This window comes from Centrocercus urophasianus, unplaced genomic scaffold (assembly GCF_019232065.1).
Source record: "Centrocercus urophasianus isolate 14NV4802_14NV808 unplaced genomic scaffold, USGS_Curo_1.0 seq_11, whole genome shotgun sequence".
Classification (NCBI taxonomy): domain Eukaryota; kingdom Metazoa; phylum Chordata; class Aves; order Galliformes; family Phasianidae; genus Centrocercus; species Centrocercus urophasianus.
In genome coordinates, this window is record NW_024884253.1 from 45411491 (window position 1) to 45432731 (window position 21241).

General features: G+C 42.3%; 1 protein-coding gene across 3 annotated transcripts; it reads right to left on the reverse strand.

Moving 5' to 3' along the window:
- Positions 1-817: 817 nt before the first annotated feature.
- THOC1 (THO complex 1) lies at positions 818-21241 on the reverse strand. 3 transcript variants are annotated; one of them, XM_042840041.1, is made up of 22 exons: positions 21159-21241; positions 20824-20897; positions 20671-20731; positions 19343-19409; positions 18319-18437; positions 17194-17242; positions 16579-16674; positions 16207-16289; positions 15800-15873; positions 15129-15237; positions 13913-14044; positions 12504-12604; positions 10640-10706; positions 10388-10438; positions 9729-9799; positions 8860-8883; positions 8324-8419; positions 8013-8078; positions 4983-5066; positions 4618-4765; positions 3078-3156; positions 818-1229 (listed from the first exon to the last, which is right to left on the reverse strand). In XM_042840041.1, exons 1-22 carry the CDS (start codon positions 21207-21209, stop codon positions 934-936), a joined length of 1998 nt encoding a protein of 665 aa, XP_042695975.1. In that variant the 5' UTR covers positions 21210-21241; the 3' UTR covers positions 818-933. The 3 variants fall into 3 exon arrangements, with proteins under 3 accessions (XP_042695975.1, XP_042695976.1, XP_042695979.1); XM_042840042.1 differs by lacking the exon at positions 8860-8883; XM_042840045.1 differs by lacking the exon at positions 3078-3156 and having other exon boundaries at positions 1109-1229.

The window sequence follows — 21241 nt, forward strand, 5'->3', positions numbered from 1 at the left end:
CCCCCAAGGGACAGAGCACTGCTGGTGGCATTGATGACAGAGTTTGTCAGGAGTAAAAGAAATCTGCACTTCACTGTGCACAAAGTGACACAAGACAGATCAGAGAAGGATGGCATCCAGATTAAGGGCAGCTCCATGCCAGCCTCATGCCTTGAACACAGGCACTGAGATTACAGTTTGTGCTGCAGGAACTGGTAATAAATCACCAAGCACAGCTGCTTCATTCACCATCCATTAGGGCCTTCCTTAACCCCAGCTTTCCCCGTGTCAAGATGGCCATGTTACTTCAGCTACAGAACACCAGGGGAAGTGACAGCTGTTAAAAGATGTTCCAATCCAGATGGCCATTGGAGATACTTCCCTGATGGTAGTGATGCCACAGCAGGCCCCAACCAAAGCTGTAGCAGGCTACAACATAACAAAACACTTGATCTTTTTCAACAAAGAACAAACCCAGCTACAGGAACAGCTTGTATTCAACCAGCAAGCTGCTCCCTGTCCCAGAACACACTGCTGCTTCACAAACAAGGAATTTTTCCGTCTGTGCAGGGCTGAACAAAGCCTACAGCACTGAGGATGCACACAATGCCTTGTGTCTCCCACCCAGCCCCAGTGGGAGGAGCTCAGTGTCTCATTTGTCAGCAGGTACAGCATCATGCTCTAGAGCTGCCAACACCCACAGGAGGATGTAGGAGTGCTTCCTCTGAACCCAAAATGAGCAACTCCAGTCTCCAGCCTCCCTTTTCCATTTCCATCATCTCTAATGAATCATGCGAAGGATGGATAATTATTTTCTCACAAAATGGGAAACCATGAATATTATAAAAAGGGTTTATTGATTTTTTTTCTTTTGAAATGAGATACCTATCACAGACCTGCTCCTAGTACCAAGGGTATCACCGTAACCTCGCCAAGAAGAAGGGAGGCAGCACGCTAGCTGCCGCTGTCGGTGTCATTGGTCAGGCTCTCGGCAAGGTCCCCCAGCCCCGCTTTGCTCAGCGCAGTGATCAGGTTCTCTGGAGTGGCGTGTACACCCTCCTGGTCCTGCCAGGCAACCAGCAGCTGCTTGGCTCTCATCTTCACGTCGTCACTATCTGCCTCGATCTGACGGATGTCGGAATCCTTCATTTCCAAGTAGGGGGCCAAAGCTCTCCAATGCTCCCCCAGCCTGATGGCAAATGTTTCCATTTGTTCCCCTGTCATGGGTTTGTCCCGTTGTACGTCTGGACCTGGAAGAAAACAAAAGAATCAAGATTCAGGGAGCATCTCAAGCAGATACTGCGATCCCTCCCTGAGCTGCCCCGCTCTGAACCTCTGATTTCATCACCAACAGCCCCTCAGCCTTTAAAAGCTGCTCAGCAGCGCAGGCGTTGTATGGCTGTATCACTTGGGTTTCAAGCAGAACACCCCCTATTAGTCCCCACATTGAAGTAGAGCCTGCTTGACTGAGAGAGAACTGCTGAAGCTTCACATCAGAGCTGCCTCTGCCAAAGTGAAAGCAGGGATCTGCACAGGGAGCCTGCACTTGGCAGCACGTGAGTCAGCTGCAGTGGCTCAGCACTGACTGTCTCTCACACTTACTCACGTTGCAGACTTAACCCAGGTAACACTGTTGATTTGCAAAGAGCAGCGAAGGAGCCACAAAGCAGAGTGGGGAAAGGGCATGAACAGGGGCTCAGCTTCAGTATGTAGTCAGTCCTCTAAGGACTTCTCTCATTCCACCATCACAGCAGCAACCCTGACTCCTGTGCTCTGCTGAGAAGCCAAGTGACCACACAAGCCAATTACCCATCTACAGCTCATCACGGGTTATAACCTGTGGTTTGCCACTGATGGCTATTTTACACACTTTCAAAGAAAAATCATGTAATGACTGAATTAATTATGCACAGGAAGTCAGCATATTCCTGATTTTAATGAGCTGCTCACCCTCATGCCTCCCGAACAGTAAGTGGGCACAGACTGAGCTCCAGCTCTTCACAGTGATAAGTGTGGACTCAGCTCACTGATCCTCACTGATCTGAGCTAAACCCACCAGACCTATGGGAAAGATCCAAGGAGCACGAATGACAGAAGAACAAAAAGCACCCAGATCACTTCCATTAGCTCTAAACACCCCGCGCAGACCACAGTCTTTGCTTTAGGACAACATTTAAAGAAAGATGTACACAGTTCAGTTGGTGGATTCAGGCAGTATTAGGTTCAAGAGAACTTCACTATCAGCACAGAGACTGGAAATGAAGGTCAGGGGCTGATGGAGGAGACAACAGAAGCGACATGGACACAGGCCCACCGGCAGCTCTCCAGCAACAAAAATCTCTCAACCAAATCCTGAGGCCCCCGGGTGGGAGATCCCAGCCCTGCACAACCCTCCTGCCTGCGCCAGGGACAAGAGCTCATGGACAGGGGTACAGAGCACAAGGGATAAGGGACTACGAGATGAAGGCATGAATGAGGATGGAGGAAGTAGTTCACAGACACAGGAGATGGGAGGAAATGTGAGAGCACAACAACCAAGGTTATGGGCAAGAGGCAAAAAGGAACGGGCTGGCTCATGGAGGGGAACGAGAGATGGCATTTGTCAGGAAGGCTCTTGTCTCCTCAGTCAGAGAAGCTTTTGCCTTTAAATGAAGATGAAGCAAAGACACGAGAAGATGAATAGATTTTTTTTCCAAAGTCTTACAGCTACACCCCCAGCTTTAGGGAAGCCCTCAGCCACAACATCTAAAGGGCAGAAAGAAGAGGAAAGGTGCAGAGGAACGCACAAGGAGGTTTGTACACAGCGGTACGGACCCTTCAGCTACAACTGCCCAGCAATTCTGTAAACATACACCTCACGGCACAAAGAGGCTCCTAACAAAAACACCTCTCCAGCTTGGACATGTCAGATACCGTCAGCACTGCTGAGCAAGGGGTGCTGCAGCTGTGTAAGCTGGGGAGGTCACGTTATCTCACGAATGTGGGCACAAGTGAGGAGTGCCAGGGCAACCAAGAGTGGTAACCCTCAGAAGAAACTACCATTAAACACAGCTTCTACTCTATGCATCAAGAGAATACTAAGAACATGCAAATCTTACTTTCATTGTTCTCCTTTAATAAAGCATCATTATCTTCCTCATCTTCATCTTCGCCTGTTTTTATTTCTTCAGAAGGAGGCTACAATGAGAGAACTAAACATCATTGGATGAATTTTGTGTTTAAAGAAATTTTACAGCTCTATGATGGTGCCTGGCATCTGCATTAGAATGGAAAATCTAACATGATCCCACAATGAGGACTAAAACTCTCCCGCAGCCCTCTGTAGCCAGCAGTGATAATACAACACTGTACACTGTAATAATCAAAAAACCTAAGAAAGGTCCCACTGACTTCATGGGATTCTCCTATCCTCTCCGCACTAACTACAACAAGAGCATCACATCTATTGCTTTATTGCTTTCTTTAAAACAAACAAGCACAAACTTCAAACTCCAGAACCTTCTTTAAGTCTCCACCACTGGGAAACTTATTTCCTTGCTGTCTTAAGAACTCCTCAAGTTCTCTGTCAGTGTCACTGTCAGACTCCCCAGTAGGCAATTACAGGTGGCAAACACATAAGCAAACAGCAGATTTCTCATTCTATGTAAGCTGTAGATCAGGTAAGATGAACAAAAGGTTCCTTTATCCTACATCTCAGTCACAGGCCTTATCCAGGTGTCTGTTTCGTGCCATAACGCCTGCTACATGACAGGAGGAGCATGAGGCACGCTGCACTGAGGGCCTGTTTTACAGTTCTCCCTACCCAGTACTTTTTCCAAAATCACTTTTAGCGTCCAGTTAGCTCTGATGGCTGAACAAACAAGAAAGCTACATATTACAAACCAACCATTACATCTCAGTCATTTTAGTTTGCAGACAAGAAAGCTCTCACGTATAGAACCACAGGTTTATATCCGTAAGGAACAGCTGGGCTGTGCTAACTCAAAGGCTTAGAAACAAACCCCTCTCCAGCATAAGCCTTCCTTACCACTGCGTAAAGAGAAACCTGAAAGACCCCTAAGGGCCCTTGCCTCAAATCTGTAATGCTGAATGTGCAAAGACACAATGCCTTTGCATTTGCAGCTCCACCAGTTCTACTTCACAGGTATTAAAAGTCAGGGGGTTGCCAGAAGAACTCTGGTAAGCTCTGTAACAATGATCTCCCACAGTATCCTCAGCTGAATCCTCTGCCCTTCACTGCAGGCAGCTGCCCCAGTGACAACAGCTACTCACACCGGGAGCTGTAGCACAGCTTGTATCCTTCACAGAAGTGGTTTGCACCACAACACTGAGCCCAAGCAGCTCAGCACAAACATTCCTGTCTAGCAACTTTGCAATGGGTGCAGAAAAGCTTGGATCGCCACAGCTGCTTGTCCACAGAACAGAAGGCACAGCTCAGCAGTGAAGTTGTTAGACAATGTTATCTGAAATTTAACATTATCCTCAAGGATTAAGTCATTTTCTTTGCGATTTTTCCTTTACTGTACAAACTTTTTTGTGTTTTTCCCCATGTACCAAATGGACTGCAGAAGGAGACAAGCAGGAAGTCAAATTAATTCATTTATTATTATATTATTATTAGAGGATAATACCACTTACAGGCAGCTCCTTGGCTAATTTGATTACCATGTTTTCTAGATATTCTGGTAAGCTCTTGAACTGTTGATTTGTTGGCTGGAAGAAATGGGGGCTTCTGCGTGCCAGCAGTCTTAGTGCTCTCCATCCATAGTTGGAGTTGTTCACAGCCCTGCAATGAATACAAATCCAGCTGGTACCAATCTGTTACGTATAAAAGGACAAAAAGATCCGAGTAGTTTCCTAATTGTAATTATTCTATTCCAAACCTACAAAGACTCATGCATTAATAGTGTCTGACACAGATATAAAGTATCACAGCGAACAGTTTGTTTTCTTCAGCAATCCAAACATGAAAATGAAGTGAAACAAAACAAAGGCCCACGTACTTGTACTTATTTTCAACCATGTTTTCAGGATCTGCTTGTTCAATGGCTTCTTCAAAGAATTCTTCCAGTGTTGGCATATATTCCCTAAAAAATAAAATATAGAGCTTAATATTACTTGCATATTACTCTAAAGTAAGTGCTCTTCAGTTTCTTCATAGACATCTGCCTATTATACACACTTAGCCTTTCAGCCATATGGAAAGGTGTATCGTATCATAGAATCACTTCATGGTTTGGGCTGAAAGGGACCTCCAAGCCCACCCAGTCCCACCCCGTGCCATGGGCAGGGCTGCCACCCAGCAGCTCAGCTGCTCAGGGCTCCATCCAACCTGGCCTTGAGCACCTGCAGGAATGGGGCACCGCAGCTTACATGGGCAGCTGTGCCAGCGCCTCACCAACCTCTGAGTGAAGCATTTCTTCCTGACAGCTCACCTAAATCTCTTCTCTTTTAGTTTAAAGCCATTCCCCCTTGTCCTATCACTATCTAAAACATCAGTCCCCCTCTTGTTGTAAGTTCCCTTCACACTGATATCTTAAAGCAGGTTTGGTGACAAAGGAATACAGGACAAGACGTGACTTCTGGCAAACAGACTTTTGTAAAAGTATCCGTAGCAACTGGCTGGCTGCATTTGAGACATGCTCTCACATGCACAGCTCACACTCAGGAATCTAAAATGGCTGCTTCACTTGGTGTGATCTGATAGGACAGGGTAAACAAACACGGTCTCCTGCTCTATACACATGCAGTCACTCCAGTTTCAATTGCAATCACTGAAAGCTAGAATGCTATCCCTACTCAATTTCAATTATTTATGGTCACCGTGTACTCAGAAGGACCTTGACAGGCAGGCAGGATTGGGTGCAAGAACCCCATGAAGATCAATAAAGGGAAAAGTGAAGCCCCGCCTCTGAATAGGAACAACCCCAAGCACCAGGGCATGCTGAGAGATGCCCAGCTGCAACAGAAAAGGTCTCGGTGGCTAGGAAGGCGAATGTGAGCCAGCAGCGTGAGCTTCTGGCCAAGAAGGGTGGCAGCACCTCAGGCTGCCAACAGGCCAGGGGAGATGATGTTTCTCTTCTGCTCAGCACTGCTACTACACATCTGGAAAGCTGGGTCCAGTTCTGGGCTCACTGGTACAAGAAATGCGGGCCTATGCAAAAAGCTGTGCATGTCAGATGGAAACATCTGACGTGCAAGGGGAAGCTCAGGGAACACGAAATTCCATGTAAGCATAAGGAGCTGGAAAAAAAAAAAAAAAAACCTAACAAAAAACCAAACAAACAAAAACTACAAAAAAAGAAAACCAACACACCACAATCCACAAACGAAGAAACTTTTCTGTGACAGTGATCAAGCTCTGGAACACGCTGCTCGCAGGCTGTGTCACGGAGTGACATCCAAAGCCTGACTTGAGAGGGTACTGAGCAGCCTGCTCGAGCTGAGCAAGGGGTTGGACTAGACAGCCTCCAGAGGTCCCGTTCAACCTCAGCTCTTCTGTGATAACATGACACATTAAAATACAGTATCTGTAGTTCCTAGGGGATGTACTAAAAGGGCAGCTGATTTTTCTATTCTTGTAATAGCCAGCAGTTGCTTCTGTAAGATATTCAAACTAGGATATAAGGCACCATGATCAGAAAGATGTAACAAGAGGAACAATATTCACATTATTAGGTCGGTTTGCTGCTTTGAAAACTATAAGCTTACTTAGAGCTGTAAGTTACTGTGGGCCAAGATTATCAGTGGTGCAAAGCAGACCCACCATCTGTATTTCTGCTGTCTACTACTTGATAGAAACACATCTGCTTCTACACCAGAACCTAGTGATCAGTCAAGGAAGGGGAAAAAAATCAAAGGGAGAAAAAGGGGCATTAGCATATTTAAGAGTCCTACTACTGAGTACTGGAACTAAAGCCAGCATCTCAAAAACCCATCTCATTTGAATCCTACTGTATTTGGCACTATGCAAAAACTTAAAACATTTTGTCCCAAGAACAGCTACCTAAAAGGAAGGCAGGTAAAGCAGGATTATGCCATTTTGATGAAGACAAGAGAGCAAAAAGCTACAGCGTCTTGACAGCGTCCAGACACAGAACCCATAACAAAACTTGGAAGTGAATCTAGACTCCCCAGGACCTGTTCCTGCCTGCTAACCACAGCATGCATTTGTGTATGTGGTTTTGTTGTTATTTTGCTTTGTTTTTCTTCCTCCTTTTCACGCACAAGGAATCAGAAGCTTAGTGCCAAGCTCAACTCCTTCAGCCTCTGAGCTCGTAAGGACCTTCCTGCATATCTTAGCTTCACAAAAAGGGAAGCTTTCTCAGCAGAGCTCTCAACCTCTGGAGAAGCAGTTCCTCAATTCAGGATGCCTGCCACCTAGCACCTCTCCACAGGCACCTACAGCCATTTTGGATGCTACCAGCAAAGCCCTCTTCCGAAAAGAAGAGGACGGTTCCCAAACTTCCACATCAGCACAAAAGGGAATTAAGTGCTCTCTAACAAGCAGACAGTTAAATAAAAGGATATTTTCAGTATTTCCTACAATTGTACAAGCAGAAGGGATAGCTAATAACTGCATTTTGTTACATCTGCACCACTAGTAGATGTGATGTGTGTTGAAACATGCGTGCTAGCTGATTTCATCTTATCTGGTATTGCTCAAAACATGTACCTACCTAAAAATCTGCTAACTTCGTTAGAGCCAGACGTGGCAATCTTCCTTTATCGTGTAAGGTACTTAATTATACAATCACCTGATATAAAAATGAGACTTTCCATCTGTTTTTTTAGCACAGATTTTACTAAGTGATGGAAATTACCGACAACATAAACGTTAGTCAATAAAACTAGTGTTCTGTAAGAACATTTCAAGACAGAGATGCATGCAAGCGCCTTCTCTCACAACGCACAGTGACATGGCACACTGTGTATGATGAACACTTTCCTTATGTAGCACTCTAATAACTAATTTTGTATATATCAAGTGCTGGAGGTGGGCTTTAGACAGCAACATGCCATTTCTCACCTACCTGCTCTCAGATTTACAAGCCTCCATGTTATCAGGACATAAATTCCAAAGTCGGGTCAGCTCCTCACTGAAAAAGTGAACCACAGGCACACATTAAATTCCACATTCATCGTTCCAGCATTCCACATTCCATCAATCAGCAAAGCCAGGCACACAGAACAATGCTACAGAAATTCTCATCCCACTCTTTATGCTAACACACGTGACAGAAGGTTTGTAATACAAACATAGTAGGAACTAACAGAAGAGATACCACAGAAACCCTCTGTGAAAAAAATACCAAAACAAATTAGGAGGAAAAAACCAACATACTTCCCCATAAGAATTTTTTTGTTTGGTCCTTTTCCTAAGAAGTCCTCTGGAGCTGGCCTCTTTCTTGCAGGCCTCATTGGCTTAGAATCAGGAGGCCTACAGAAAACAAACAAACAAACAAGGTGCTCTTTAAGATCAAACCAGTAATACTTAAGAGAAGAAAATCACGTTATTTCATTTCAGATAGCTTTGAGTTAAATCACAATGGAAGTATTCAAAAGGATGGGGATTATCAGAATGGAAAGAGAAGAGGGAAAAGAGGAGGATGGAGAACATAAAGTAGGGGGATAAGGAAAGAGATTTGCCATACACCAAAATCAGTTAACTCACAAAAGTCAAGGCTTATCAGTCCCGAAACAGAGAAAGAAGCAAATCACATTTACTCCAGCAGCAGCAGCACCACATACTAAGTGTGATCTATTCTGCTGCTGGGATCATCTGCACTATGATTGCAAGTTCTCCTTCCCCAGCTGCACCTGATTTCATGGGATCAGAGAATGGAGATCCCAACTCACTGAGGTTAGGGTAAGACCTACCCAAGCTGAAACTCTGGCTGAGATCTAAAGAAGGAGACAGAACATTTATAAATAAGTCAAACTTTAAAACTTTACTTTTCCCCTTCCTCCTCCCCAACAGTAACTTCTCTTTTCTCACCACCCCCCACCCCATTTTTGTCAATGGCTGAATTCAGGAAGAGAGGGTTCTACCTGAGCCCTCCACAAATGGAAATTTGCAAAGAAGTGGTGACCAGGCTGCTCCTCACCAAAACAGGGCTGTGGCGGTGGGTAGAAAGAATAGGGATGGAAATGTTTTGGTCACCACCTCAAGAAAGTCAAGTAGACATACAGAGACCAAGTTCAAGTTTGGCACTAGTTAGTAACTAACTGCACAGGAAATCTTTTGACGGTTACAGCCACCTAACCATAGTTTCCTTTCAGCTAAGTGATCACAACTAAGTGAAAAACCTAATCAATAAAGGTATATAAGAGGAAACTGTAACACAAAATTCCAGGTTTGCTACCCTATTAAAGCCATGGTGCCCATGGCTCTGGTATTTTTGTACAAGGCATTCACTTCTTCATCCTAGCACCTTCCAGAGACAGGAAGGGACACAACACTGTCAGCCTCCCGTCTTGGGACCCTTGGTATTGAGAGAACAAAATGCTGCCACGAATGAGGAATGCCTTCCTGAGACCCACATATGCCTCATCATCTCTTCATTAGCAAAATGAAGCCTTATGACTTTTGACAGACATCTAAGAGCGTTCTGCACACAGAAGGGACATCCAACTACAGCAATGTCAAGGTTCTCTGATTCATTAAGTTCACAGACACTGGATAAATATTCTAAAGCTGAGCCACCATTTCAAGTAAGCAACAAGTTTCTACTTAGTAAGAGAGGTACCTTTCTTTCACAAAGCTTGGGCAGCCTTCGTTTTTCCATGAGTTCCAGTTCTCTTCAGTATTTAATATATGCTGGAGAAACAGAATATTCCCCGTTATTAGGATCATAATTACCTTAAAATTTGGCCCCATGAGTTTTAATTTAGCTATTGTAAAGAAAGGAAAAACTGATTGGGTGTATTTCAGTCACAACTTTGAAGGTCCACAGTAGGCAGCTAGTTTTGCTTATTCAAAAGTAGTGCACTTCCACTCTTCAATGACTATGGAAAAGGCTTTCTTCTGTGAACAGAGGTACCAAGGTAGAAGAAATGAGGGAAGACAAGAAGTTTTTCAAAATATAATATAGTTCCACTTGTGTCTTATTTTCATGTCTTTGGACCTAGTGTTCCTCCTTGTAAAGATCCCATCAGCATCTCATGTATGTATACAAGCACATACGTGCACATCCCCACTTTTCCCCAGGAGAAACAGGAAATGCACATTCATGAAAACATGGGGAAAATGTGGCTACGAAATAAAAAGATGCATGAGATCCTCTTCAGTGGGTAAGATAAAAAGTCTCCCAGACATTACATCTGTGTTCCAAAAGCCTGTTTCAACCAATACAGATTTTTCACTCCTTACACTCAGTTCAATTCAGACATGCACCAAAGTACTGACCTCTACCATTTTTGAGAATCTTTCCCCATCTGGAGGATTTTCTGAAAGAAGCTACAGTGGGGAGAGGGAAAAAAAAAAAAAAAAAAAAAAGTTAACTTATTGCATTGTTATTTATAGCAGAATACTTAGAAAAAAACCCAACAAAGAAAATGGTGGGGTTTTTTTTTTTGCTTTAAGGGTTATTGACACAATATTACATGAGGTAGTTACTTGTCCACACAAATTTTTATAGAAGCATCTACTGGCACCAACCTGGTAAACTGCTTTTGTAGTATCTTCAATCCAAAGAGACTGCTCGTCTGTTAGAACATAGTTTGAACTAGGAAAAAAAAATAAAATCATTTCTCATTTACAGCATACGCTTCCTCAGAGGAGTTGGAGAGAAGCTGAGGAAAGTCTTCTCAATATGCTCTAATGTAGTCCCATGAGCTGACCACCTTTTGACCTAATTAATTAGAGGGGCTTGTACTGTCAGGTTTAATTTCATGCAAAAGGAAGTCCATTTGTGTGACTGATGGTAGCAATCAGTAAGTGAAAGTGCAACCAATACAGAGAGATATATACAATAGTTTGGATATCATAGAATCACAGAGTGGCCTGGGTTGAAAAGGACCACAACGATCACCCAGTTTCAACCCCCTGCTGTGTGCAGGGTGGCCACCCACCAGACCAGGCTGCCCAGAGCCACATCCAGCCTGGCCTTGAATGCCTCCAGGGATGGGGCATCCACAGCCTCCTTGGGCAACCTGTTCCAGTGCGTCACCACCTTCGGAGTGAAAAACTTCCTCCTAATATCCAACCTAAATATTGCCTGTCTCAGTTTAAAACCATTCCCCCTTGTGCTGTCACTAGAATGTTGCTTATTTCATTTCCTAGATGGATTTTTTTTAACTAACTGAAACATTAGATGGTTTTGATTCAAGAAGACTCCACGCCATTTACATGCTTTAAAAACAAACCAGATTTGTACAAAGCACTAGGTACCTTAAATGGCAGATATATGATGATGGTTAATCCAGTAACACGAAAAAGGCTTTTAGAACTAATTTCTCTTTGTTAATAGGATTTCTTCAAAAAAAGATCTTTTTAAGGAAGGGAATAATTTGTATTATCTTACAACATCTGCACCAAGTGTTACATGGTGCCATTCATATTTCGCATTATCCTTGATTGCTGAGAAGTGAGTTCTTTAGTGCACTGTTTAACGAGCAGTCACTAAAATGACCAACTATTACCTCTTACTGGACTGAACTGCAATTCAGGATACCTGAATCCTATTCCTTCCCTGCCACTGACTTGCATTTGTACATAATTTATAGAATGAAGATAATGAGACTGATCTAGTTTGAAAAGTTATCTGAGATCTGTTTCTGAAGGGCAGTGTATCGCAGCTGAAAGACAACTTCCTTAAACATTCATCTTTATGCACACGTATGGCCAGCACAACATGAACATACAGGTATGTTTTTCTTCAGCATCCGTTTGGGTATGGAGTAGAAAGAGACAGTCTTTGTTCTGACCCACCAGTTAATAAAAGCCATAATGGCCATGGTTATTATTGCTCTTTCAGACAGAATTCCTTAGTGCACTAGGAAGAAACCGATCAGCAAACAATGTCACAAGAAGATCGCAGAGCTGGTTGCATATGTGGCTTCCATTCTGAGTCTACGAGCAGCCTGCACTACTACCTAATAGCTTACTGATACCAGAGAAAGAATCTCTTGGTTAGCAGTCATCTTAAGCAAGCCCTGGTGGTCTCTGCTTTTCTGAGACCCCACTCAGCTCACTAACCTGTCAGAAAACTAACTCTGCAAAGACAAGCAGATGGTTTTTTGCTAGCTTAGTGAACTGCACAAACTTTACACAGTTTAACAAACATCAGAGCTGCTGGAAGGGAGGGTAGGAAATCACACTAAGAGGAGCACAGAAAGGTAAGAATGAGACCACCCCCATATTGCTGTAAAATAACCGCAGCCAGTTTTCATCTACTGATGCAAGGTTCCACAGATACAAGAACCTTGGAATGAACAGATGTAAGCTCTTCTAAAATGTTTTGGATTATTTAACTCTGAGGTCTTGGCTCCCCAAACTCAAAACACAGACACTTCCGTATTACCTTTTAAATTTGACCTGTCCCTTCAGATACTGAAACAGTATTAGATACTGCAACAAGATGTGACGGCGGAAGTTACTGTCACTCAGCTGCAAATCCATCAGCTAGACAAAAACAGAAGAATTACACATATTTTAGAGACATGCATAACTGACAAAACATACAAAAATCCAAATATTTTCAGCTAAGTCAGGTGGGGACTGTTTTCACAACAAAAACTATTCAGTTTTACCTGTACTTTTAGGACTGCGCACCACAAAGAGCTAAGATCACTGCAACTGTCATTCACCACAATTTAGGAAAGCCAGTTATCAAAACTTTTAATCAATTTCTTAGAACCTTGAGGAACTGCTTGTAAAACAGACAGCACATTCCTAAACTCTTTCAAAAACCATTTCATACTGCCTATTCTAACGAGTTAGTCACCTTGAAATCAACAAGAATTCAGGAAAACAAATATTCAGTGGTTTTAGTAGCTGAAGGACAGCTTGCTTCCTTTTCCTACCAACTACTGGCTACAACATAAGGACCTGGCTACCACAAGATGGTTCACTCAGCATCTGCACGCTGACACTGCTTGGTTTCTGCCCCATGGGCTGCAGCTTGATAGCTCATGCAAAGAGAACTCTGAAGATTCTTTTTCCTTGAAGACCTTTGACTTACATGCTTATTTAGCAATCAGCATTATACCACATTATGACAAAATTCTTGATACATGAACTAAAGGTCTGTGAGCCTCTTCTCCTCTTTTCTACTCCAGAAAGAGAAAACTCATTTTGAAACTTGCTTTCTGTCACCCACCATTATATATCTGTAGAAGTTAAAGCTACAAATTATTCCAAACTAAAGACAAACATTTTAGGATTAAATCTGATAATGCTGTATTTTTGAGTTAACTCTGACAGAGTTCAAAACTCTCATCTTTTTCAAGGCAATTTTAAAGAAGACTCTTAAGAGGCAGGAAATGGGGGTAACACATCACCAGTCAAAATCTTCAGAAGATATTACCATGGTGTTTTTAATTGCCTTTACATCAGCTCTTCTTTCAATATCATTTTTAAAAATGCAACAAAACACATCAAACACAATAACTAGTTAAGAGCTTTACTGCATTACTGCTTAAAGCATTACTGCTTTACTCTTATTCCAGAAACATTAGTCCCCAGATCATTGACCGAGAGAAGGAAACCACAGAGAAAATAAAACTAATTTAAAAAACATGGAAGAAATTTCTCTTAATTAACAACGTGGTGAAATAATGCAATGAGATACTCTGAGAATCTGTGGAGACCTTCATAACCTGACTGGACACAGCGCAGATCAAAGCCTGCTCCAGTTGAGTTGAACTAGATTCTCTCTCCAGGTTCCCTTCAGCCTCCCCTCCCCTGACTGGGAGCCAGGAGATGCCATACCTTTTCACTGGTTAGGAACTTGGCAAAGTACACGTGTTCTCCACCTGTTTTTAGCTCTTCCAGCTTTTTTCGGGAAGCCTGCGTGTCGTCCAATTTGTAACTTTTGAAAACAGCCAAAACTTCTTCTGAGTACTATAAAACAGTTATTTACCACAGGAAAAAGAATTTCATTAGAATATTTTAATAGTCTTAACACCAAGCAAATAAAATCATTTGCAGACCTGCTAGAAGACTGCCAAAGCAACGCCTATAGAACGTACCACGAAAACACGGTATGTGCAAACAATGCACAAATGCTTCCTTGAGAGATGTTACAAAGAACAAAAGGCTTACACGAGGATAGTGCTTACATCCAAACACCATGAAGGATGCTCAGAATGTACACACGCAAAGGTAAATAAGTTAGAGTGAAGTTTGCACTCCTGCCCTTGAAAACCAATTCAGAGCCTTAAAATTGAAGAAAATCTGTCAGTAAAAGTCATGTGAAAGACTTAAACCTTATCTTCATTCTCTCAATCATGGTTTTCTTGTTACTTTGTTTTTTTGTTAAAGCTGAGAAGGTAGGCTTTATTAACCATATTCATATCAGGATGTCTGTGCAGATGTTCCCTCTTATTTCCAGAGTATAGAGAATGAAGATTAGGAAAAAAAAGAAAGAAAAAAAAAAGAGCTTCTTACTATGAAATAGAAACTGACTGACCAAGCGTGAAGAAATATGTTATCTTTGCAATAAATCATCCTCAATCTTCATCGTAAGCAAAACTGAAACAGCTGGCTGAAGGGGACCCTCAGGTCATTGCTTCTACAGAGATCTTTTTCATTAGAATCTTGTCGATTTTAGGATTCTAGTGGGATTAATGTTCAAAAATAATCAATATTCCAAAGTTAAGACTTAGGAGTAGGTAGAACTATTTTTCTTATAATGAAGTAAAAGAAGTTCTGCTTTTGGCAACTGATTAATAACAAAAAAGGTACTTCTGACATTACTGCATATCAAGTGCTTCTGCAATTGACTTCTGAAAATTTTATTAGAGGATTTACTCTGCATCTTAATATGCTGTTCACTGTCTAAAGACTCACTTTAAAGCACAGCAATATGCACTTGCTCCCTCATGCACTATCACTTTCAATACTTTCTGTCATTATGCTCACTTTCAATCACATAAACAGTGATTTTTACTTAGCATGTCTAGTTGAAAGCATGCAGATGGATTACCTTAAGAAAAGTTTTCCATGAGACCTTCTCATAGCACTGCACAGGGTTTCTAAAGTAATCCTGAAGCGACCAGAATTTTCTATACAGGTTATAATCTATTGGAATGGAACTGGAAAAAAAAACAAACAAAAAAAACACAACAGAAAACCTCAGTAGCAATAAAAATCTATGCTGAAAATACTGTATTCAATTCAAGTCCACTCAGGAATGTACAATCCAAGAAAATATTGTTCATTTTTTAAGTAAAATAATGAAGTCAATAGGGAGTCCTGTTGAAAAGTCCATATATCCAGATTCGTCCCTGTGAGAATCTTCCAGTCTACTGTTACTTTTTCACAATAAAACTACAAACAGTGAAGCAAAAGTAATCTTAGTTTTACACTGCTGTGGAATGAAGAGGAGCACAGTCTTGTTCCCTAGAAGCATGCACAGAGCTTACTCATTACTCATACTCAAGCTTTGCCGAGGAATCTGGATTCACTGTGAAAGAACACCAGTTAGGGTATATAACATTTTCAAACAGCCAGTAGGTTTCCTTCCAACTCCAAGCAATTTCTACTTAAAGAAATTGAAACATTGCTCGTTTCTGTCTAAAGAGGACAAGAAATAAGAATCCTTTCCTTTCAGTTCATAAAATTCCATTTCAACTTTTAGAACTGCTATAAACTCACCAACTTGTTGGTGCTTCATCGTCTCCCATCTCACCTTCTTCTACGTCCATTCCTTCATCTCTCTCCTCTGAGTGCTAACAGGAAGAGACAATTAAAACTTGATATAAGTGCCACTATAATTTGTACATATTTTCCTCAGAAAAAGGCTGTAGGGAAATCTCTCTCTTCTGTAGGGAAAACTTATTTTAAGTAGCAGCTCCTATCTCTCACAATCTAATCAACTTCGATCCCCCTCAAAGTTTGCACAGCTTACTGTACCGAGAACCATGTTGAGAATCAGCTGCTTGGTCTGGAGGAACAACAGCTAAATCAGAAACATACAGTTCTGAACACCATGGAGAGTAGTAAGACTGCACAGAAATGCACACACAACTGCAGTGAGTGAAAAACGATGTGGGAATTCTCACCTTCTGCCCAAGAGTGCTCTCGTGTTCATTAGTATTGAAAACAGTCACATTTTCCAGGTTAAACTGACTCTGCAAGTTGAGTCCTGCAGAAAACAGATGGTCAATCTTCAAAGCTGTGAATTTTTAAGTTTGCTCTTTCAGTTGTTTTTTTATGAGACACTTCTATTAACATCTCAGAAAGAGTATTTAAAACCTACATCTGAGATGACAACAAATGGAAGCCACTTCTAACAGTAAGGGTAGAAGAAATAAAATACAAATGCAAAGCAATTTTCACCAACTGGATTTGGTCTGCAGCTCTCATAGGTTTATCATATGACAAAGAGTAAATACACTGAACCTTTCAAGTGTGATGAAACGGAAGAGTCTTACCTGACTTCTCAGATAGCGGAAACAACCTAGCCAAGAACAGTTGAATTCTTCCACAAAAGACTGTGTTTTGTGATTTAGACAATCTCCTTAGAAGGTCTAAATATTGTAAAAAGCAAAGAATATTAGCATGTGTCTCACTTTGAATTTTTCACACATCAGAACTTCAGACTTTTTAATTACAAGTCCCACTTCACTAACAAAAAGAACCGATATTTGTAAATTTAAATATTAGCAACCTCCTCCAATTAGCCACAGTTTTCCCAAATGCACTCTATCTGTTCTCTGAATTCCTGCAATGGTGAAGAAAGATGAGTTCAAACAAATCCTACTTGTGTATTTCCTTCAATAGGGGCCTTGTCTTTGCTGAGAAATAAATACATATCTGATGATCTTCCATAACAGCCTCTGCTGATGAAGAGGATCTCTCTCAGTTAAGAATGACTTGTTGATTAATCAACAATATTTACAAATAACTGCTAAGATGAGCGATCTGCTTCTTACCTTTATTGCTTATTGAACAAATTTATGTGTACATTAAATTACTGAACTCGCTTTCACTCACTTTTAGGGAGTTCTTTAATTCTCAGCCAGCGCCAATGAGAAACTAAAACTCACCATTGCACATTCGTAGCAAGTAGTTTTTCCCTGCAGAATAAAACATGTTCTGAAACAGAGAAAAGGTATTTAGATCAGCAGGAGACAGCAAAACTTTTGGAAGCAGATTTTAATTCAGTTCCAAGCCGTGAGTGCGTAAAGCCAACATAAAACAAACAGTCCCACACATCTCAAGAGAGCACGAAATGCAACATTTAAGTCCAGTCTTCATATAAAACAAACCAAAAACCACAACTAAAGAACAAAAACTGCACACGAGAATGAGTTGCAAGAGTAGGATCCACTTTTTCTGCCTCAAACACTAATTTTTTTTACACTCATTGCCTTTATTCTTTCACATTATTTCTATTCATTTATGAAGAGTGCTGCATAAAAGATTTTGAGCGTTCACGGAAGTAATAATTTGGCAGTGGGAGAAAGAAAATAGGAGTTACTTTAAATAATGATAAGAAACAGTTTATGAATACACTGGAGAGGACAATGTTATCTGAAATACAACAGCCTGAATGCCTATGGAAGAGATCAAGGAATTTAGGCAGGGTCTCAGGCAGAAGTCTTGAGAATTCCCTCTTCAATTAGCAGTGCCCAGAGCACAAGAAGCTGAGCAGCCTGTCACCGCAGCTCTGCTCCTGCCACAGCACAACTGCATAGCAAGAATGCAGAACCCTCGCACAGGCCTCAAAACTCAGTCTTGTTCAAGAGCAGAAGTGTTTCAGGGCAACATGTTCACGACTGCTACAGTCTTGTATTGGAAAGACTGTTAAGCAAGAGCCCAAGATTTCTTCCCCTGCAAGCTGAAGAGGCTGGAATCTCCTGCAACTGCAAGGAAGCAGCTGCCTAAGTCAAGGGAAGGCATTCATAGAAACTGCATATCTCAAGTAAATTTTTCACTTTCTACAAGAGATAAATACTACAGACAGGAGAGAAAAAGAGACAGAAGCAGAACAATCAACATTATAGTCTTCTATTGTTACTTTCCTGACTTCTGTTATCTGACATTCAAAGCAGAAAATGCTTCATGCTACTATTCTAACATGGACACAAAGACGATTAAAGTCTCCTTGTAAAAACATTTCAGGTATGCAAAAACTTTGGTGTAACATCCTAGTATGGAAAAATACTTACTGATTTCCACGTAGCAACATTCTTCTCCACAAAAGTGAAAATTTTATCACACTGATCCAAAGGCAAGCAATCCAGAACATCTCCCAGAAGCACAAAAGGTGTCGATGCAGTGCAGATACCTGTGAGCAACAGGGAATATTTTGTTCACCAAACCTGAACAGAAATGCTATAAAATGTATGGCATTTGGCAGACGTTATGTTCAAAAAGAAGGAAAGTTCCTACAACGCCTAACAAAAAGCTTGGGCTCAAGTAGGAGCTTGCACGAAAGCCATTTTTCTATGTACACATATGCAGATGAGAGCTTTGCACTAATGCCTAACAAATAATAAACAGTATCTATTTTAAAAATCTCAGAAGTTCTGAACGCCTCGTTGCAGACTGTGGGTGAACTCTTTTAGGCTTCTAAACCCACAGTCTGTTCTCATGCACACATCCAAGACGTCTGAGAATCTTTTTCTCAAGCTAAGCACCAGTGAAGCAGCACTTCAAGCCTGTATGTCCACTCCCTATACCTTGGTAATGTCATACATCATAATCATCATAATCAGAGGCCACTTCATTCTACAATTGATAAGGTGTGTATGTAGTTGAGCTACACTTAATAAAACAAACGAGTATTTGATAGGCAACGTGAACAAGTGAACAAATGCAAGGGCATGAGAGACTCTTCAGAAGAGATTAGCACAGCAGTTTCTGACACACACACACGAAATTATGAGAAAAGATTCAGTAAACATCTGTAAATATCTGTATATCTTGGTGTACTGACAGGTCAGTACAAGGGAGATGAGCCCAGATTTCAGTAGAACTGAAAAAAAGGTTCCAACAAATGTCACACATATAACCAAATTCAATTACATTATATTTCACCCCCTTCAGGAAACAGACTTAACCACTAACCTAATGACCACATACTATCAAAGCCAACTGCTGAATATATCTTACCAAAAATCAAGAAATTCAGATTAAAAGCAACCCAGCAGCCCCTAAAGCTGTCAATAGATCAGAGAAAAATATGCTCACCTTCAGTGACTCCATTAATAGCAAGAGAAATAATTGCCAACAGGTTTTCACATGGAGCTTTGTTTATCTAAACAAAAGGAGTAGCGTTAAACTTCTCCATTCAGACATCAATATACTTAATGAAATCAGACTTCTTGCTTCCAAGCAGGCATAGTTATAGCATACGTTTATATTCAAGTTCCCAAAATTTTGCTCTATTAAGTCAGAAACATCAGTTATGCATACAGAGGTTTTACTGAATGAGTAACTTGATTGCTTCCGTCCCTACAACACTTACTCTGAGCCATTTACCCCAAATATAAGCATCCTACATTCTACTTACAATCAAGCAGTAACAACAAAAACATTCTTTGACTCTTCTCACCAGCTGTAATAACAGCTTTGTTACGTGCTACAAACAGGTTGCCTGCTCCACCCCACTCCTGATTTAAAACATCGAACTGTGGTTTTAATTCTAGGCAGAATTTCATGAGCATTACAAAGAACTGCTAGAAAAGGACACACCAGCACCTCTCAGCACCCCAACTACCATCTCCTTTAATCATCCGTGCTCAACCTTAATTATAAAACTTCCATTTCATTCATGGCTTTAATAAGCAGTATTTCCTGATACTATATGAAGCTGCTCAATTAACGTGTTCACTTTTTATGATTATGAGCCAGCAGTGTGCCCCTGTGGCCAAGAAGGCCAATGGGATCCTGGCCCACACTTGATGAGAGCACGGCCAGCAGGCCAAGGGAGGTGATGTTCCCCCTCTGCTCTGCCCCTCTGAGGCCACATCTGGAATACCACGTTCAATTCTGGGCTCCTCAGTTCATGAAAGACAGGGAACTTCTACAGAGAGCCCAGCAGAGGGCAACAAAATGACTGGGGGCCTGGAGCATCTCCCTTATGAGGAAAGGCTGAAAGACCTGGGGCTGTGCAGCCCAAAGAGAAGGCTGAGGAGGGATCTTATCACTATTTATAAATTTCTAATGGGTGGGAGTCATGGAGATGGGGCCAGGCTCTTTTTGGTGGTGCCAAGCCAAGAATAAGGGGCAACAGGCACATACTACAACACAGGAAGTCCCACGGTGAACATGAGAAAGACCTTGACTGTGAGGGTGACAGAGCACTGGAACAGACTGCCCAAAGTGACTGTGAAATCGCCATCTCTGGAGGCATTCAAACCCCACCTGGATGCTTTCTTGTGCACCCTGCTGTAGGGAACCTGCTTTAGCTGGTGGCTGGACAGGATGATTTCCAGGGGTCCCTTCCAAACCCTATGACTCCGTGAACCTGGAGATGCAAGTTTATTTTATATCTGCTGGTAAGCCGTAGTACTTACTATTTCCTCTTCTACGATAACTCTGAAAGCTTGATCCAGGGTACACTTCTTCTCATTTTCGCTGCAAACACAAACACCTCCCATCAGTGAACAGCACAGCGACGGGAACAAGATCACTAAAACCGACCCCCATACAGAGCGGCAGCCACTCACCTCCCGGGAATCTGATTAAAGGCGTTCAACAGCGGTTTGAGGGTTTTGTGGTGCAGAGCTTCTCTGGTGGAGATCTACCGAGACGCAAACAAACAGAAGTTACCAAACCCAGCGCAAAACCAGGAGGCTGCCAACGTTGCTCTGAGGGATCGCCGCCTTCTTCCGTGTGAGGAAGGCGCGGCCGCACATCGCTTCTCACACAGCTCTCCCCTCGCGGCGGCCCGGAACCGGGCCCGGCGCGGGCGGAGGCAGCGAACGGCCGAGCTCCACACCTGCGCGGCCAGGCTCCGTGCGGCCGCCGCGGAGAAGAACCGCCGCCTTCCCGCCGAGCTCACCGTGAAGCGGTGCCGCGCCTCGGGCAGGCTAAAAAGCAGCGGCGGCGACATCGCTCCGGCCGAGCGGCGCTCCGCGACGCGTG

Bases quoted from the DNA above. Each gene is read 5' to 3' on its own strand.
- THOC1 (XM_042840041.1), bottom strand. From the start codon at position 21,209: ATGTCGCCGCCGCTGCTTTTTAGCCTGCCCGAGGCGCGGCACCGCTTC. The intron at 15,874-16,206 runs GTGAGAATTCCC...TCTTCCTGTTAG, and splicing joins AGAGCACTCTTGGGCAGAAG to CACTCAGAGGAGAGAGATGA. The intron at 10,707-12,503 runs GTAATACGGAAG...TTTTTTTCCTAG, and splicing joins GGACAGGTCAAATTTAAAAG to TTCAAACTATGTTCTAACAG.